At 44.4% G+C, this 16,804-nt stretch overlaps 1 protein-coding gene across 2 annotated transcripts; it reads left to right on the plus strand.

Annotated features, from left to right (window-relative positions):
- The first annotated feature begins 5,267 nt into the window (after positions 1-5,267).
- Positions 5,268-15,029, plus strand: LOC148657900 (beta-1,4-galactosyltransferase 3-like). Of its 2 annotated transcripts, none has more exons than XM_088638528.1 (7): positions 5,268-5,539; positions 5,702-5,970; positions 7,394-7,629; positions 8,561-8,751; positions 11,028-11,150; positions 12,172-12,276; positions 13,386-15,029. In XM_088638528.1, exons 1-7 carry the CDS (start codon positions 5,487-5,489, stop codon positions 13,549-13,551), a joined length of 1,143 nt encoding a protein of 380 aa, XP_088494654.1. In that variant the 5' UTR covers positions 5,268-5,486; the 3' UTR covers positions 13,552-15,029. The 2 variants fall into 2 exon arrangements, with proteins under 2 accessions (XP_088494654.1, XP_088494655.1); XM_088638529.1 differs by having other exon boundaries at positions 5,732-5,970.
- Positions 15,030-16,804: the final 1,775 nt, after the last annotated feature.

The raw sequence follows: 16,804 nt of genomic DNA on the forward strand, positions 1-16,804 counted from the left end.
TTCGGTCTGTCTTGTCTCACAGAGGCCAACGGAGGGGGGCACAGCGCCTGGAGGCCCGGTGAGCTCACCCAGCTCTGTGCCAGTTTGCCGTTATTTGCTGTGTGTCTCCTGTCCTTTCACACATGGAGAGGCATTGCAACAAGACAGCAGCTCCAGGCGAGGCGTGTGCTGCACGGAGGGGAGACTCACTGGGAGAACGTGCAGTAGTGTGGGAGCTCAGCGGAATACCCCAAATGTGTTTTCTGAGAACTGCGGCATGTAGGGAATACTATTCGACAGGATAGTTTTATGCCTTTTCTTAAATTTCATGTTATATCATGACTGTATTGTCCTGAAAGAGAGAGGTAAAGAAGTAGAAAACTCCCCCGAGCTCCCCAAAATATATCACAGAGTCTACAGATGGAGTACGCACACGTGAAGTCCACATAAAGGATATGTATGTAAATACATTAAATATATATGTAAATATATTTTTATAAATAGATGAATAAACACTATACAGAGGGTGAATATAATTTAATTTAACGCTTTTCGTTGCTCATAATTTTCAAATTGTATTACAAAATGTATCAACAGTGTCAGGGCAAATTGCCACACACCAGTAGTCATGGCATCCTGTCCCCAGGACTACCGAGTTTGCCACTGGGGGGCGTGTCTTTCCTCCCCTGGGAAGCAAGCTTACAGAGCTGTAGCAAGTGTTTGTTTGCCTGCTGAAGAGTCTGTGAGCTTTTTCTGTACGAAGTTAAGCCTTCTAGTAAAAAAAAAAAGGAGTCTTCAATTATGTTGCATCATGACTCTGGAAAACTCTGTCAGACAAAGCAACAGAACCAGACAGCTCATTACTTTTCGAGAAATGGCCAGAACTGCAAAACACCAGATTCACTCGTGCAGTGAAGTCATTTCCAGCCCCCCAGGATGATCACTTAGATGTTCCTCATTACTCTGCTCCTTGCAGAAGCTCCTGACGCAGAAGAATACTTGCATTCCTACTTCTTTGTTTGCAATTAAGTTGCAATTCTAGCACAGAGATTTTTCTTCCATGCAAAACAAGCAACAGCTGGTTAAAAACCTAACAATTCAGAGACAGAAGACTTACCACGCAGGGCCAGTTTCAATAAGACTTGAGGGTTGTCTGAACTTCCATATGATTGCAAAGAACTCTTTCACTGCAGGCATGAGGCACAATGTTTTATTGGAATTTTAAAAAAAGTAATTTTCATTGAATAAATTAATTGTTATATGTTATATGGTCAAGTTTCTTGCACACACATAGCATGATTGTTGTTTGAGATATAATGTGTTCAATTGTAAACACAATTTTCCTTATTTAAATACAGAATCTATCAGTTGCTGACATTCCTCCCTGAATTACGCTGAACAGAAGCATAATTTGACATGGAGATCTGCTTATAAATGATCTACAGCTGAACTTTAATGTGACATACATGTATTGCAGATGCTGGATGCAAGTCGGACCAATGTAAATGATTACTTTAAACTGTGATAAGAAATAATATGTAAGCTTCAGTTCTTTTAGAGTATTACAGTATAAACTCAGTCCTAGAAATAACAAGACCCAAGAACGGCCAAAGAAACATGACTTGAAAGGTGTAATATATATGCTCTCTACAGTGCTTTCTTTACGTTAAGAAAGGCTTTTTCTAGTTCAAAATACTTTTTAAATGTACAGTAAGAAACCTTAAAGCGTCATGTGCACCTCTGACCGCTGAGGGGGCAGCAGAGATACTCTTTGTTGAACTTTTCGTTCCAGTAATAAAACAAACGGTGGTTCAAGTGTAATTTGAGCACTGGGTTCTGCGAGGCCGTTACAGAACAGGGTCTCACAAAATATGGCACGTTATTGTTAAGGGTCTGCCATTGCATCGTTAGGCATTTCAGATAATAAAGCAATACGAATACTTTAAAGGAGATCCCTTTTTTGACGGTAATTTCAGGTCGCATAGCTAAACGTCTGCTTTTGGTGGTGCGCCTGATGTAATTTGTTTGCAGGTGTGACATTGTCTCCGACACGCTTTCCGTGGGGCTCCGCTTGTCTGTGAAGTGCTGTGTGCGAAATCGTGAGCGTCGTTTGGCGAGTTACTGCTCCAGGAGCACTCTGGGTACAGGCTGTGAGCGAAGGAGGGACTAATGTAAAAACAAATCCGGGGAAGTGGAAACTCTTCTCGTGAATTGCACGCAGCACACTGAGCCGAGCGGGCTCGCTTTACAGGAACCAAGCCGGCAAACTTCCTTTTTCGAGAATAAAAAGGTGTGGGTAGCCGATAGCCCGTGGGTCACCTTGCTGTGCGCGATCAAGTCTTTCCCCCTCTCTCATCCTGGCTGTGCCTGGTAAGTATCTCGCTCCGGTGCACGAAGGGCTGTTGTTTACATACACATTTTCAAGAAATGGTTTCCTCTTGCGGTTGATAACTTAACGAGGTCTGGAGTCTTAACAAACTAAGGTTACGCGTCAACGCCGACCGCACACGCGAATGGAAAACACGAATAATTACTCAGAGCATTCGCCTCTAAATGAAAAAAAAACACACAAATTCCAGGGACTTTGTCAGTTAGGTGTGATGGTTACTATTTCATCCAACTGGTTAAACCGGCTTGCCAAGCCCAGCCCTGATCTGTTGGAGGTTGACACCCCGGCAGTCAAATCGGAGCGCCCTGCTGGCAAGCCTGAACCGATACGAGCCGGTAGCTTACCAACATTCATCTTGTTTACATGAACACATCGGTTTGTGAAGGGACACACACTGTTACCTGTTTTAGGATGGATTCGAGAATAAAAATAGGCTGTCTATAATATTCGCATTGACGCTACTTTACAGAATCTTTATTGTAGTAGTTATTCATACAGTCATTCAGAATAGAGTGCTCTATGCTATTCTTATAGGTAGCTGTTTAAAGTGTGTCAAATTACTAATGATGCAATGGCTGATGAATTTGATTTTTTTTTTAATGGGGGGGTGATTATTATAACTCAGTACATTAAAAAGACTTGTTGGGGTAGCTGTTCCGACCAACAGTAACAGGTGCTTTCCCCGTGTGCAGTATTTTGAAAAGTGCAAGGGATACAAGCGATACAGCTGACACACTTACGTGTATCAACTTCATGAGGGACCTTCGCGGAAAGTTCTCGTTTTAGGGGGTGGCGACTGCTCCTGTGTTGTAGTCCTGTACTGTTCCTTTTTGTTCCAAGGAAAATCTGAATTTAAAGCCTCCCGAAATGCTGGTGGTTCTAATAATCATCATTGCTGGAGAAGGAGTGCTGTTGTCTGGATAGCCCGAAGCTAGCATTTCTTCCCTGTTCTCTAGCAATGCGGTCGGGGAGCGCTAGCCGCCGCAGAGACATCGCTCCAGGGACGGGCAGGGGCAGTCTCCTGCGGTCTGTTCCTTCAAAGAGCTCCCTTGCAACAGAAAAACAGCCCTCAAGCCCATCTTGAAGTACTAACGAGCAGCAGGAAGGCTCTGTGCGTCACTGCGGATCTCGCTGTCGAATTCACACTCCGCGACCCAGTTGGAGGACCGAAGTTTCTTCACACGCAGTCACGAACTTGACCGTCCTTAAATCTCCGGGAACGCTTGGGAGAAAGGACTGTGTCTCTATAGTCGGAGAACTGTACTGCCTGTAGGCGGGCTCCTTCTTCATCCCAACTGCATATCACCTTTGCTTTCTCCTTTTCTCTTTTTGTAATGTCTTACACCTAACGAGAGTAGATCCGTAATCAACAGGGTTATAGCAAGATAGGCATTTTTTTTTACTTTCTCTGCGCTTTGCCACTCCGCCATCTGTCGTTTTAATGACTGGCAAAGGAAAACATTTTTTTTTTTAATTCACGGCTGAAAAAGTTTTCAGTCAGGTCCAGCGTTTACCTGGACGCCTGAAATGGGAACCACACATCTGGTGTTACCTCTCTGTGTTTAATGTGGCAGATAACGTAGTCTTATTTTTCAGCCTGCTTTGCTGAAGAGATGAAAGAGACTTGAGCATTGTTTTGGCCTTGAGTGGGAATTGGTGCTGTTCTGGCGATGAGAGATCTTTACAAAAATAGGCCTCTGACTTTCAAGGGCAGCAGCCATTTTGTTTAAAATTTACAGATGGTGATGAGAGCCCATGAGACATAAGATGGTTTTTACTCTTGGGTCATGCCTGTCTTCTGTGATACACGCTAAGTCAGTGGTCTCGCTTGCTGGTTTCTTTGAGCCTGCTTTATGAAAGTGAAGTGCTGGAATCGCCACGCGTTCCCACTGAAAAGCCTTCTGGTCACTAATCAGCCCGAGGTCGCTGCTCATTGCCTTTAAAGAGTGTTACCAAGTTGTTTGAATCGTCACGGCGACTATTTGTGGGGCCATTTGCTTTTGTTTGTGATCACAATAATCGGCACACGACTATGTATCTCTCGGATTGAAAGTTCAATCTAGATATAACATAATGTGCTTTGACTGTAAATATTGTTTTGGCAACACTTAATTCATCAACTTCAAAGAGCCTTGCCAGTAAGGCTCTTTGAATCTGATTTTAATCTAGTTCGATGCCTCTTACCTGTCTGTCTTCCTTTCCTTTACAAGGTGGTCTGTGAAGCTGATTTTCTCCTGTACGTGATTGACCTAAAAAGAAAACAAAATGTACAGTAGATTGTGCTTTAAATTAGACACCACTGAAACAGCAAACATCTGTAGCCATCCAGGGTTTGACAGATTGGAAAGAATGATCTTTTTTTTTTTTACAAGGAGTCTGTTATGTTAGTGTTTGCTTTGTAAGAGGCAGACATATTTTGAAGTTTTGTTTTTTTAGTGCCTTCTAATTGAACCCTATTCATAACGAGTTAGTCACGGGGTCATGTGTGGACTTAAACGGACTTATAAAGACTCAACATTTTTTGCATTTATTTTTACAGAGTGTTGCACGTGATTGTGTTGGCTAGACCTTTCTTGTTTGTAATTGTATTCCCTGACGAGTAAGGCAGTGTCTTTCTGCTGTCTGTGATGTATTAATCCTTCAGTGGATTTATGCCTTAATGTGCCGCCAGAGCTTAATAATCAACTGCACTTTATTTACAGGTTTTGTGTTGCTTGGAAACAGGAGGAAACTTGGCCATATCCTTCAGCGTAGAGGATGACAGGATCGCAGACGGAGAAAGCAGACCTTCGCAAAGGGGGAAAACATGTTTTCTAAAGTGAATGGCCCTGGCTTTATCTGAAAAAAAAAACTGAAAACAACTGCGTCCATCCCACTTCTTGAATGTCACCAAGAATGGATTTTCCCTGAGAAGTGAAATTTGCAACTCTGGCATAGCTCAATATTCGAGCAGGAGGACAAGTGGGGCCCAGTTACAGCTCCCAGCAGCTCACAGAGAGACCCTGACACCCAGTTCAGATGTGTTTACATAAGAGTATAAGAAAGGTTACCAGCGAGAGGAGCCACTCAGCCCAGCCAGCCTGCGTAGTTGTTAGTAGCTAATTGGTCCCAGGATCTCATGCAGCCGTTTTTTGAAAGAAGCCAGGGTACCAGCTTCAACAGCATGACTAGGTACCTTGTTCCAGACTCCCAACACCCTCTGTGTAAAACAAACTGCCTCCTGTTCTCCATTTTAAGAGCATGTAGACTATGTATTTTCCACTTGTGCCCTCTGGTTACTGTTTCCTGCTGAAGACGCCCACAGGGTTGACCTAAAAGACTCTTTTCTTCCAGAGTGAACCGGGGCCCTGTTTCCCATTGCAGAATGACCCTGGCTCGGACACTGGAGAAACCATGCTTCTTGATCACTCTGGCCTTTCTCCAGCTTGTCTTTGTGGCTGTGATGTACCGCCGTGGCTCCAGCGTGCTCCATGGTCTGTTCTCCGCCAGCGGAGAGAACTGGGACTACGCTAAAGCACAGGACGTGTACACCAACCTGACCTTCTTCACCCCGGTGATGAAGGAGCTGCAGCGCTACTGTCCGGCCAAGTCTCCGCTGCTGGGTGAGTGACCGCTGTGAGCGCTGCTGGCAGAGACGCGCTGACCCCTGGCCATCTGTCCCTCTTTCTCCCCCGAGACACCTGCCTCGCGGCTCCGCTCAGTCACGCACATGTGTCACTGGTACAAACCGCAGGCGCCTTTTCATACTGTGATGTCAATGAACAAAAATGGGAATGTCAAGAGCATAAGAAAAATGAGGAATTAGAGGAGACCATTCAGTCCATCCAGCCCGTTTTGGTAGCTGGTAGCTGATTGAGCCAAGAAGCCAGGGTATCGGCTTCAACAGCGTGACTGGGTGGCTTGTTCCACACTCCCACTAGGAGTAACAGCAAAGTTCAAGTTTATTTGTCATTCCAGCCATATACAAGTATACAGTGGAACAAAATATCGTTCCTCCTGGTCCACGGTGCAAATACAGACAGGACAGACTGGACACTGACATAGACATTGTAGACAGGACTTGTAATGCTAATATTAATGAATAAGATTGTGCAACTAAGACAGTGTACACCGGAACAGAGGCAGTGTACACAGGATATATACACAGTGTAATTTAACTGTTCCAGAATAGTATAAAAGTCCATCACACAATATAAACCAAAGACTGGGGGAATTTAAACCCTGTTTCTGGAATTGGAGTGGGTGCAAGTAGGTACCAGGGTGTTGAGGAGTCTGACAGGCTGTGGGGAAGAAGCTGTTACAGAGTCTGGTGGAGCTAGCCTGTATACTGTGAAATCTTTCTCCAGATGGTAGGAGGGCAAAGAATTTACGGGCGGAGTGGGAGGGGTCATCTACTATACTGGAAGAGTTAATTCCTGATAAATGCAAATTATATTACTTTTTTGGCTCCCTCTCGCCTCCCAGAGACATGCTAGCTAAGACAGTTGGTGTCTCTAAGTGGTCCTCGTGTGTTTCCAGTGATGGACTGGTGTAGCTCTCCTTACCATGACCCTTACCGAGAATAGGGGGTTCCTCCGGCGGATGTGCAGTAACGGCAGTGCTGAGTCCTGCGGTACAGTCGTGCAGTGTGCTCGGTTCGTGTGTCTGCTGGCCTCTAATGAGCCTGAGGACCTGTGGATTAGCTCTGCTGAGCCCCTGCTTGTTTACAGGGTTTGCATGGATTGATCCCGTCCTTCTGGAAGCAGCCTGAAAACAGCTGTGCTTTCAGATCCTGTCTTTCACGTGCGAGACGGGCTTGAATCTGCTGGGGAAAGGATTCCTTTCCCTTTTTTCTATTCTCATTCTTGCGACGGGCACTGCAGATATGGGGCTGTGGGAATAGTCCACTGTCGGACAGATACGACATTCTAGCCCTTAGTCTTTGCATCCCATCCTGCCGCTGCTCTTTGTGACGTACTGCGGAGCCGTGTGTGTGTTTCCGCACACAGGGAGTTCTGCATGTTCTGTTTCTTGTGTGTTGGGCAGTGGGGCCCCTGAAGGTGACGTTGCTGACGGCGCCAGCGCTGAGGAGGATAGTGAAGAAGAACCCCTATGTGAGGCGGGGGGGTCTGTACAGGCCCCCGCACTGCCTGGCCCGTTACAAGACGGCCATTATCGTCCCCCACCGGAACCGGGAGGTCCACCTCCGCCACCTGCTCTACCACCTGCACCCCTTCCTGCAGCGGCAGCAGCTGCACTACAGGATCTACGTCATCCACCAGGTACGGCCCGGGCCCAGAGCCGGGACCGGCCGAGGCTCGCAGGGGGCCCGGGGGCCCGGTTCTGAGCCCGGCCTCTGTGGGAGAGCCAGTCGGGTCAAAGCCAAGCGCATGTGAATCTGCTCACACACCAATCGGAACGCTCTGTAACCCACGTGTCAAGAAGATCCACTGGGATCTGTTTTCAGGGAAATTCAAAAGGTTTTTTTTTTCTACACTATAAAACCATGGAAGGGTGTGCTGAAAATAGTCTGTTTCTCCACCAGCAGCCCTCGGTATTGCTGCAGTCCTTCTGTTGTTGCTGTGGTGTGGGCTGTTCACATTCAGTGTGATACACAGACAAGATTTCCCTTTAAAGGTTTTCATTTTGAAACCTTATCGGTATAGATACAAAAAATACTGTTTTTCCTAAAACAGCCCTGATTATTGTTGCAATACTTGTATTTATGTTATGATTGTTTTATGATGTCTGCCTGCTTACTTACTGATATGAGAGAAATAAGTGGTGTGGCTGTAGTGAGTTTCTTGAAGTCTCACAGCCCTTAATACCCATTTGTTTTTAGCAACTACAGTATTCAGCACCTGCATGAAATCACTGGACCACAGTCCATCTGATGCTGTTTTTTTAAAAGGGGATAGGTGCATTTTTGTTTAGAAAAAGTAGGCATACTAAACATGTATCATACAGCTGAAGTTTGCTTTGCAAGTTTTGCGTTTAATGGTTTTTTACCACTGTGTTTTGCATGCAGTGAGGCACCTGTGGACAGTCACGAGTCAAGAGCAGCCTTCCGGAGCTTTCCTGTTATAAAAGGCTCTTTTCTTTTCAGCAGCACACTATGAGCTGGTTTAAATAAAGACAGCTTTTTTCTGTTAGGGTATTTTTTTTTCTCGATATCCACATGTCCGCCCCGCTGTCCAAACATTCCTTCTGCAGGCAGGATCCCAGACCTTCAACCGCGCCAAGCTGCTTAACGTGGGAGTGAGAGAGGCCATGAAAGATGAGGACTGGGACTGCCTCTTCCTGCACGATATCGATCTCATTCCGGAAAATGACTACAACCTGTACGTCTGTGATGAGACCTACCCCAAGCACTTCTCCAGCGCGATTAATAAGTTCAACTACAGGTATGCTCGACTTCCTCTCCACGTGCAGCACTTTAGAATCCCTGCCTGTTTGTTCCAGTCCGTCAGGTGTAAGAGGAATATCCATAACTTATTTGCACATGTAAAGTGTTTCCTCTGAGATTGATGGTCACAGCTGCTTTGTTTAACCCTACAAACATATCTACTTAAATGACTTAAAGTAATTGGATAAGGACCAGTTCTATGAGCACACAATCGGAATGTCTTTTCTCTGCAGTATGTGATTCAGCGTCTTCAGTGAAAGCACAGTATATAATTAAACAAATAGATGTGGAAGCTTATCACAAGTCAAAGTTCAAGAGCAGATAGCAGCCAGGCTGCATAAAAGTTTTGTTGTGGACACAAAAATGTATATTCCAAAGAATATCAGTGGCTTAAATTGACTTTTTTTGAACAAGCTGGGTTTGCAAAATCTGTTTTGCGTTCTGTCTCCTGCAGGAAACACTGTAGATCAGGTTGTATGCTCATCACTTCTGTTCTTCCAAACGTAAGAGCTAGTATACTAACTGATAATCAGCAGATCTATATAACAGTTAAGATAGCACCATAATTCTGCAGTGAACTGGAAATGCCCAGATTGATGAGCCCCAGACTCAGTAGTTCAGGTGGGTAGCTGCGTCAGCATGCGTAGGCTGCAAAGGAACAAGTAATAGGTTTATTCCATGCTGAAAAAAAGAAGAAAGAGAACACAACGTTTCGGCCGTGGAGCCTTCTTCAGGTGTCAATCTGGGCATTTCCAGCCCATTGTGGGGTGTGGGGCATATAACACACAATGCCCAATGAGCTGGTTTAAATAAAGACAGCTTTTTTCTGTTAGGGTATTCTAGGGTATAGCCCCAGACTCGTGTGTGTTATATTCTGTAGTGATGTAGTAGCATCTTTGTTTCAGTTTTCTTAACATAGTTTTGTTCCAGATTTGCAACTCCAGTTGCTTGTAGACTCTACTGCCTGAGTATTATGTCGTCCACACGATTAATGTTTTGATAATATTTAAATTTTTTGGGCTTTGGCTGGACAGAGTGTCTCCAGAGCCTGGGCGCATTGTCCTGGTGATCTGTACTTCTTGATGCGTGTCATAAGGATGTAAATCAGGATGCAAAAGTGCTGCTTGTACATCTGGCATGTTCACATGCTTGTCGAGTGCCATAGAGTCTGTAGGGGATACATTGTTGTTTATACAAATTGCTATTTTTATCCACATTGTTCTCAAAGGCAGGGCCAGGTATCAGATACTGCCTGCCTTGTCCCTTATCTCTCCCGGGCTCCGAGGTGTTAACTGCTGTTGAGAGACAGCCAGTTTGGTTTGGTTTAATTTAAACAACAAAAAAACACCCGAGCTCTTAAAATGTTAATGGGTCGGTTCTTTTCAAAAGGTGAGTTTTTAATCAGCCATAAGGGGCAGATTCAGGGAGGGATTTCCCTTTCAGATTTGGAAGCGTGGATTTCTCACTGTAGCCTCTCTGCTCACACGAGCTCACTTCCTATCTGTTGGCTCAGGAAGTCGAGCCATTGTGACCGGTTAACCGGACAGACTGAAAGACTGCTGCTCGGTGAATCAGCCGTTTTACCTGCAGTTGCACACGCTTCGCAACAGTTTTATATCAGATTGTGAGTGCTTTCTGCAAAATCAGGGGCTGCCGATATCCTGCGCTCCTGGAATTATATAGACTGTAATCTTTGGTGTTTCTTTCATTGATTTCCTTAGAACACCGGGGACAGTGCTAAGTTGTTTATGCTTAAGAAAATGTGCCAGGCCCTCTGCAAGTCACGGGAGTTTTCTGAGTGTGGTCATTCAGTTCCCTGCAATCAAATATAATTATCCAGTCCCTGCTGTTTCAATTTGCTGAAGGGAAGGATTGTTACCGAGGCAACCTTTGTTCTTCGGCATTGAGAAGTACTGTAGGTGGTTAATTGCTAGAATATGCAAAACAAGCAGTCTGATCTCAGCTGCGGTCGGCTTACACAGCAAGGTTACATATTTTGGCCAGGTCTGTCCACTACCGGTCCTGAGGGGCCGCTGTGTCTGCAGGTTTTCATGGTCTCTAAAGCAACAGCACCTGAAAGCTGTTAAATTGGCCCAGTTAACCCAGCAACCAGCTGTTAAGCTCATTAAGATCTGAATTAGAATGAAAACTTACAAACACACCAGCCCTTTCGGACCAGGGTTAAATAGCATAAATAGGTGCACTGAACTGTATTTTTCCATCTTCCTGTACACACTGATGCACGCTCCTGCTCTTCTGTGTGTTTTTCCATAGACTGCCATACTGGACTTATTTTGGAGGGGTGTCGGCGATGACACCTGAGCAGTACATGAAGATAAACGGGTTCCCCAACACCTACTGGGGCTGGGGCGGCGAGGACGACGACATCGCTTTCAGGTGGAAAACCTCCTTCTTCCCGTCTGTGCGTGTTTGTATTTATGTAACAGCGGGCGACTGTAAACACTCTACGGGCTCCTGCTGGTTTCACGCTGGCTGGGCTCATCAGGGCAGAGCACCTCTGCTGCTCACTCGCCCTTTAGTCCAGCCCTCATCGCTGAGCACAAACGCGCCTGGAGGGTGGTGCTGGGACACCAAACCAAGACCAGTTTTAGGAAGGTGCTCCACTGTGCATGTGCATCTTGCTGGACTATGAAAAGAAACAAGCTAATATTATCACCTGGCCCAGTTAAAACTGGCATCTCTAAATTGTTCCATAGGCATGTGCCCTGCAGTGGTCTGGCATTTTATCCAGGATACATCCTACCTGCTGCCCATTGTCTTGTCAGTCAGCCTCCAGCTCATCGAGGCTGGAACTGGTCTGTATCTGACCCAGACGCCACTGGCAGTGGATGGAGGCATCCCTACAGTTCTCTGTTTATTGCTCTGGATCTCTTCCCTGTTGTCCATTTGCTTTGGTCTTCAGTGAGAGAGCGCACCTGGCTCTCTAGCAGGCGAAACACTGGGGATTATGATCCACAATGTTTTGGAAGAAATGTGTCTCTCTAACAATGCACCAGGAAGTGTTCAAAATTCAAAAATGAGAAGTGTTTGTGTGTGTGTGTGTGTGTGTGTGTACACAACTGTAAGTGTGGGAGGAAAAACTAAGAAACTAGACACAGTAAGATTAGCTCCTGACAGACCAGTCATGTAAATTACTTTTTTTATCAACCAAAATCTTGGCATCTTATTCTAAGGCAAAATATTTGTTTTGGGTCTATTATCACCCCTTGTGGATTTTCCCAGATTTTCCCAGACCCTTGGGCGGGAGTTTTGGCTCAGCCTGGCACTACCCGGTCTTTAACCTTGCCCAACCTTGAGCATCCTCACAAGCGTTGGGAATCAGGGAATCGGAGAGAGGGGATTATTTAATCACAGGGGATGGAGTGGAGTGACGAGAGCTCTTCGCTGTTTGTCGCAGGGTGAAGTATGCTGGCTTGAGGATGGTGAGGGTTCCCCTGCATATAGGACGATACAAGATGGTCGACCACAAACAGGACAAAGGGAACGAGCAAAACAACAAACGGTAAAGTGACAAACACACGGACTGTAATATCTTATGTTTCTAGGTATTTCTAGGCCACCAAATGTGCAAAAGAAGTTGCTATTTTTTTTTCTACTGAATGCTTGGGGGGTTTAAATTTCCTAAGAAACACACAAGTTAAAACAGGTGGCCTCCTGAATGTTAGGAACTTAAAAATCACACGGTGGTTGAAATTGAACCCTTTAATAGGTCTGTTCGGGGCTCAGTTATTTCATAGAGGGCTGCGTGTTGGGACGTTAATAAATGTGATCCACCTGTCATAGAGCTTATCCAGCAGGTTGCAAGAGGAATTGCTGGGGGCTTCACCCCTTTAATAAACTGTGTAATCTGGGGAGCCCTGGTACCCTTAAGCATGTGTTCTGGGAGCCCAGTTGTGTAGTATTTTGGGAGCGAAGTCTCCTCGCTCATCGACTTGCTGAACACCAACTGTGGCTCTTCCCAGGCCTCGCATTTCTGGGACTGCCAGCATCAACAGAGCCCCACTCCGTTTTAAACCATTTCCTTTCCCAGGGAATTAAGATTTTCTATTTTCTGTCTTATTTTTCAGGAGGGCCTTTGGGAGAAAATGGGTGGAGGGCTGGGAGAGGGTGTGAGGACTGGGGAGACAGATTGAACAGATCTGGGAACTGATCTCTTCCAGTACAAACTGCGTGTTATGTAATAGATTTTCAGTGTAGAATTCACTAAAATAGATCGGCGGCAGACTGCTCAGCATTCTTATTTTCCTTCTTCCTTATTTGCTGTCCCTCGCGGTGCTCAAGACGACACTGTCCAGGAAGTACAGTTAAAAGCGCAGAGTCATGCTTACCTAAAGTCCTGTTTTCAAGTTGATCGTCTAGGATTTACTTTCTGATTTTTTTTTTCCCTGCTGCAGATTGAAACTTCTTTTAGATTTAAAAATAACTAAAGCAAATTTAAAAAAAAACTGTTGTACAATTTTTACTTCAATTTCTGTGAAACAAAGCAGAGAGAAGCCAAACTATGAAAAATAAGAATCTTGTGTTCTTTTAGTGAACTACCAAATGCCTCGTTCTCTTTGGAGGTGAAATTGAGCAGTTACAGGTCTAATATTTGTCTAATATTTTTTTCAGGTTCGACTTGTTAGTAAGATCTCCAGACAAATGGAGGGAGGACGGTATGAATTCTTTGGAGTATCACCTGGTTTCGAAACGGCTGATGTACCTTTACACCAACGTCACCGTGGACATCGGGCCCAACCCCTTCTCCTCCAAGGAGAAAAATGGCACAGCCACCTGAGCAGGAGGACAAGCAGGAAGCGTCTCGCATTCGCCACAGGAGGAGGGAGGCCTTTAGACTCTCTTCACCTCTCCTGGGTCGTTTCACCAGGCACTTGTGTTCAAGGTTACACAACGGGAGTTTGGTGCCGTCTCAATCTCTCAATCGCCAGTGGACTGTTACCGTGGTAGACTGTCACGGGGGGTTTCAGGGATTTTTGTCTTCGTCACTGCAGCAGGTCAGATATTCCTGGCTCTAGATCTGCACCCTCAGAGCTCCGCCTTTGATCAAACTGGAAACACCTCAACATAATGCCATGTAAGCAAAAATCATGGTTTAGCTGCTTATAGGAAGTATGAATGATTTTAGAGACAAATGTTTTGTTTTCTTTTCCAAGAATAACAATATTCCAGTTGTTCTCAACCATTCTTTATGACACTCCATAAAGGTATCTTGACGACGCACTTGGATGAACAACTGAACACTGGGAATGAGTGGATCCAAAACTAGAATTTGCAAAGCCCCCGCGGTAGGATCTTCCCCCCGTTACGGACAGGTGAATAAAGTGGAAATACAGAAATGCTCTCAATGTGTGCATGTACGAACTCACCGAGTGTGACACAGTCGTCAAGACTGTCAGAGAATCTAGTTTTTCATGTTGACACGTTCGAGGAAAAGCCGTGTTCTGTAGCGGTGTTTTCAGATTCTGGAGTTCCCTGTGTCTGTTGGTTTCCAGAACTGCCAGTAAGATTGTAGGATGGCTAGGTGGAATTTCACTTGTGAGCTTCAACACCAGTTACAGGGGTGTGTAGCACTGTGTCATGCCCGGCTGTGTCTGTGTATCATTAATTGATCATCAAGAGGAAGCTGTTTATGAATGCACAGGACAGAGAGAGAACGTTCTTAACTAGGCTGAAGGAGGTATTGGTTTGCTACATTTCTTGGAAATCTACACAGATTTCTGAAACAAAGGTCAAAAGTCAAGCAGTGGGAACTGGAATTAGCGTAGCTCTTTGTTGGAACAAAAAAAACACAGGGGTCGTCCAGAGCCAGGACAGGACTACAGGATGTTACTTGTTGCAAACCTTAGAAGACATTTTTTAAAAACTTGCAGGATTGGAATATTTTATTGCATAAGAATGTTGAAAGAGCAGTCTGGCAGTAAGGCTGGGACTTTAAGTATTTGTTACACTAGTAGGAAAACATCTTGTCTATCAGGACCTCGGTAATCATGTTAGATGCCACAATAAACTAAGGTGTGTGCCTACACTTGCTTGTGTTCACCTACCTGCATGTGAGTTTTGAATGTGTATTTTCCTTTTTTTCCTTTTTCTGAGATTTACTGCCTTGAAAACATTGTGATGACTGCATTGCACCAATCAAATGTTATTTTAGAGCACACTGTCAAAGTGATTTACAGTTATATGCTACAGAACGGTGTTGTACATGCACAGCAAAAGATAGTTGTATAAAAAATAAATTTACATTTGTATCAAAAACGTGTAAAATTACTTTGTTTAATGGTACTGTTTTGCAGAGAATAGATTACAGTGTCTATCAGATTGACTTCTGCTTTTTAGACTCATGTGAGGAGCTCCAGTATTGAGCCCCGGATAAAGACATACAGTGGTGTGAAAAAGTGTTTGCCCCCTTCCTGATTTCTTATTTTTTTGCATATTTGTCACACTGAAATTTTTTCAGATCATCAAACAAATTGAAATATTAGACAAAGATTACACAAGTAAACACAAAATGCAGTTTTTTAATGAAGGTTTGTATTATTAAGGGAAAAAAGAATCCAAACCTACATGGCCCTGTGTGAAAAAATGATTAAAACATATATCAACTGTGATTTATCACATCTTTGGAAAGCGGAGTTCAATTTCTCTAGCCACACCCAGGCCTGATTACTGCCACACCTGTTCTCAATCAATAAATCACTTAAATAGGACCTGCCTGACAAAGTGAAGTAGACCAAAAGATCCTCAAAAGCTAGACATCATGCTGTGATCCAAAGAAATTCAGGAACAAATGAGAAACAGAGTAATTGAGATTTATCACTTTGGATAAGGTCATAAAGCCATTTCTAGAGCCATTATCCACAAATGGCGAAAACATGGAACAGTGGTGAACCTTCCCAGGAGTGGCCGGCTGACCAAAATTACCCCAAGAGCGCAGCGACAACTCATCCAAGAGGTCACAAAAAACCCCACAACAACATCCAAAGAACTGCAGGCTTCACTTGCCTCAGTTAAGGTCAGTGTTCATGACTCCACCATAAAAAAGAGACTGGGCAAAAATGGCCTGCATGGCAGAGTTCCAAGACGAAAACCACTGCTGAGCAAAAAGAACATAAAGGCTCGTCTCAGTTTTGCCAGAAAACATCTTGATGATCCCCAAGACTGTTGGGAAAATACTCTGTGGACTGACGAGACAAAAGTTGAGCTTTTTGGAAGGTGTGTATCCCATTACATCTGGCGTAAAAGTAACAGCATTTCAGAAAAGGAACATCATACCAACAGTAAAATATGGTGGTGGTAGTGTGATGGTCTGGGGGTGTTTTGCTGCTTCAGGACCTGGAAGATAAATGGTAAATGGAACCATGAATTCTGCTGTCTACCAAACAATCCTGAAGGAGAATGTCCGGCCATCTGTTCGTGACCTCAAGCTGAAGCGCACTTGGGTTCTGCAGCAGGACAATGATCCAAAACACACCAGCAAGTCCACCTCTGAATGGCTTAAAAAAACAAAATGAAGACTTTGGAGTGGCCTAGTCAAAGTCCTGACCTGAATCCGATTGAGATGATGTGGCATGACCTTAAAAAAGCGGTTAAGGCTCGAAAACCCTCCAATGTGGCTGAATTACAACAATTCTGCAAAGATGAGTGGGCCAAAATTCCTCCACAGCGCTGTAAAAGACTCATTGCCAGTTATCGCAAATGCTTGATTGCAGTTGTTGCTGCTAAGGGTGGCCCAACCAGTTATTAGGTTTAGGGGGCAATCACTTTTTCACACAGGGCCATGTAGGTTTGTTTTTTTTGTTTCCCCTTAATAATAAAAACCTTCATTTAAAAACTATTTTGTGTTTACTTGTGTTATCTTTGTCTAATATTTCAATTTGTTTGATCATCTGAAACATTTCAGTGTGACAAACATGCAAAAAAATAAGAAATCACACAACTGTATACAGTATACTTTTGTATCCTAGCTGATATATTACTGTGCATCTTCGTCTCCTGAGAAAGAATAAAGCATTGTTAGTGTTTCTGGGTGC

The sequence above is a fragment of the Lepisosteus platostomus genome, chromosome 7 (genome assembly GCF_059453375.1).
Source record: "Lepisosteus platostomus isolate fLepPlt1 chromosome 7, fLepPlt1.hap1, whole genome shotgun sequence".
In the NCBI taxonomy this organism is placed as follows: domain Eukaryota; kingdom Metazoa; phylum Chordata; class Actinopteri; order Semionotiformes; family Lepisosteidae; genus Lepisosteus; species Lepisosteus platostomus.

Excerpts from the sequence above, each read along its gene's own strand:
- LOC148657900 (XM_088638528.1), top strand. The coding sequence starts at position 5,487 with ATGCAGCCGTTTTTTGAAAGAAGCCAGGGTACCAGCTTCAACAGCATG. Across the intron at positions 5,540-5,701 it reads AGCTTCAACAGCATGACTAG|AGTGAACCGGGGCCCTGTTT; the intron begins GTACCTTGTTCC and ends CTTTTCTTCCAG. Across the intron at positions 5,971-7,393 it reads GGCCAAGTCTCCGCTGCTGG|TGGGGCCCCTGAAGGTGACG; the intron begins GTGAGTGACCGC and ends TGTGTTGGGCAG.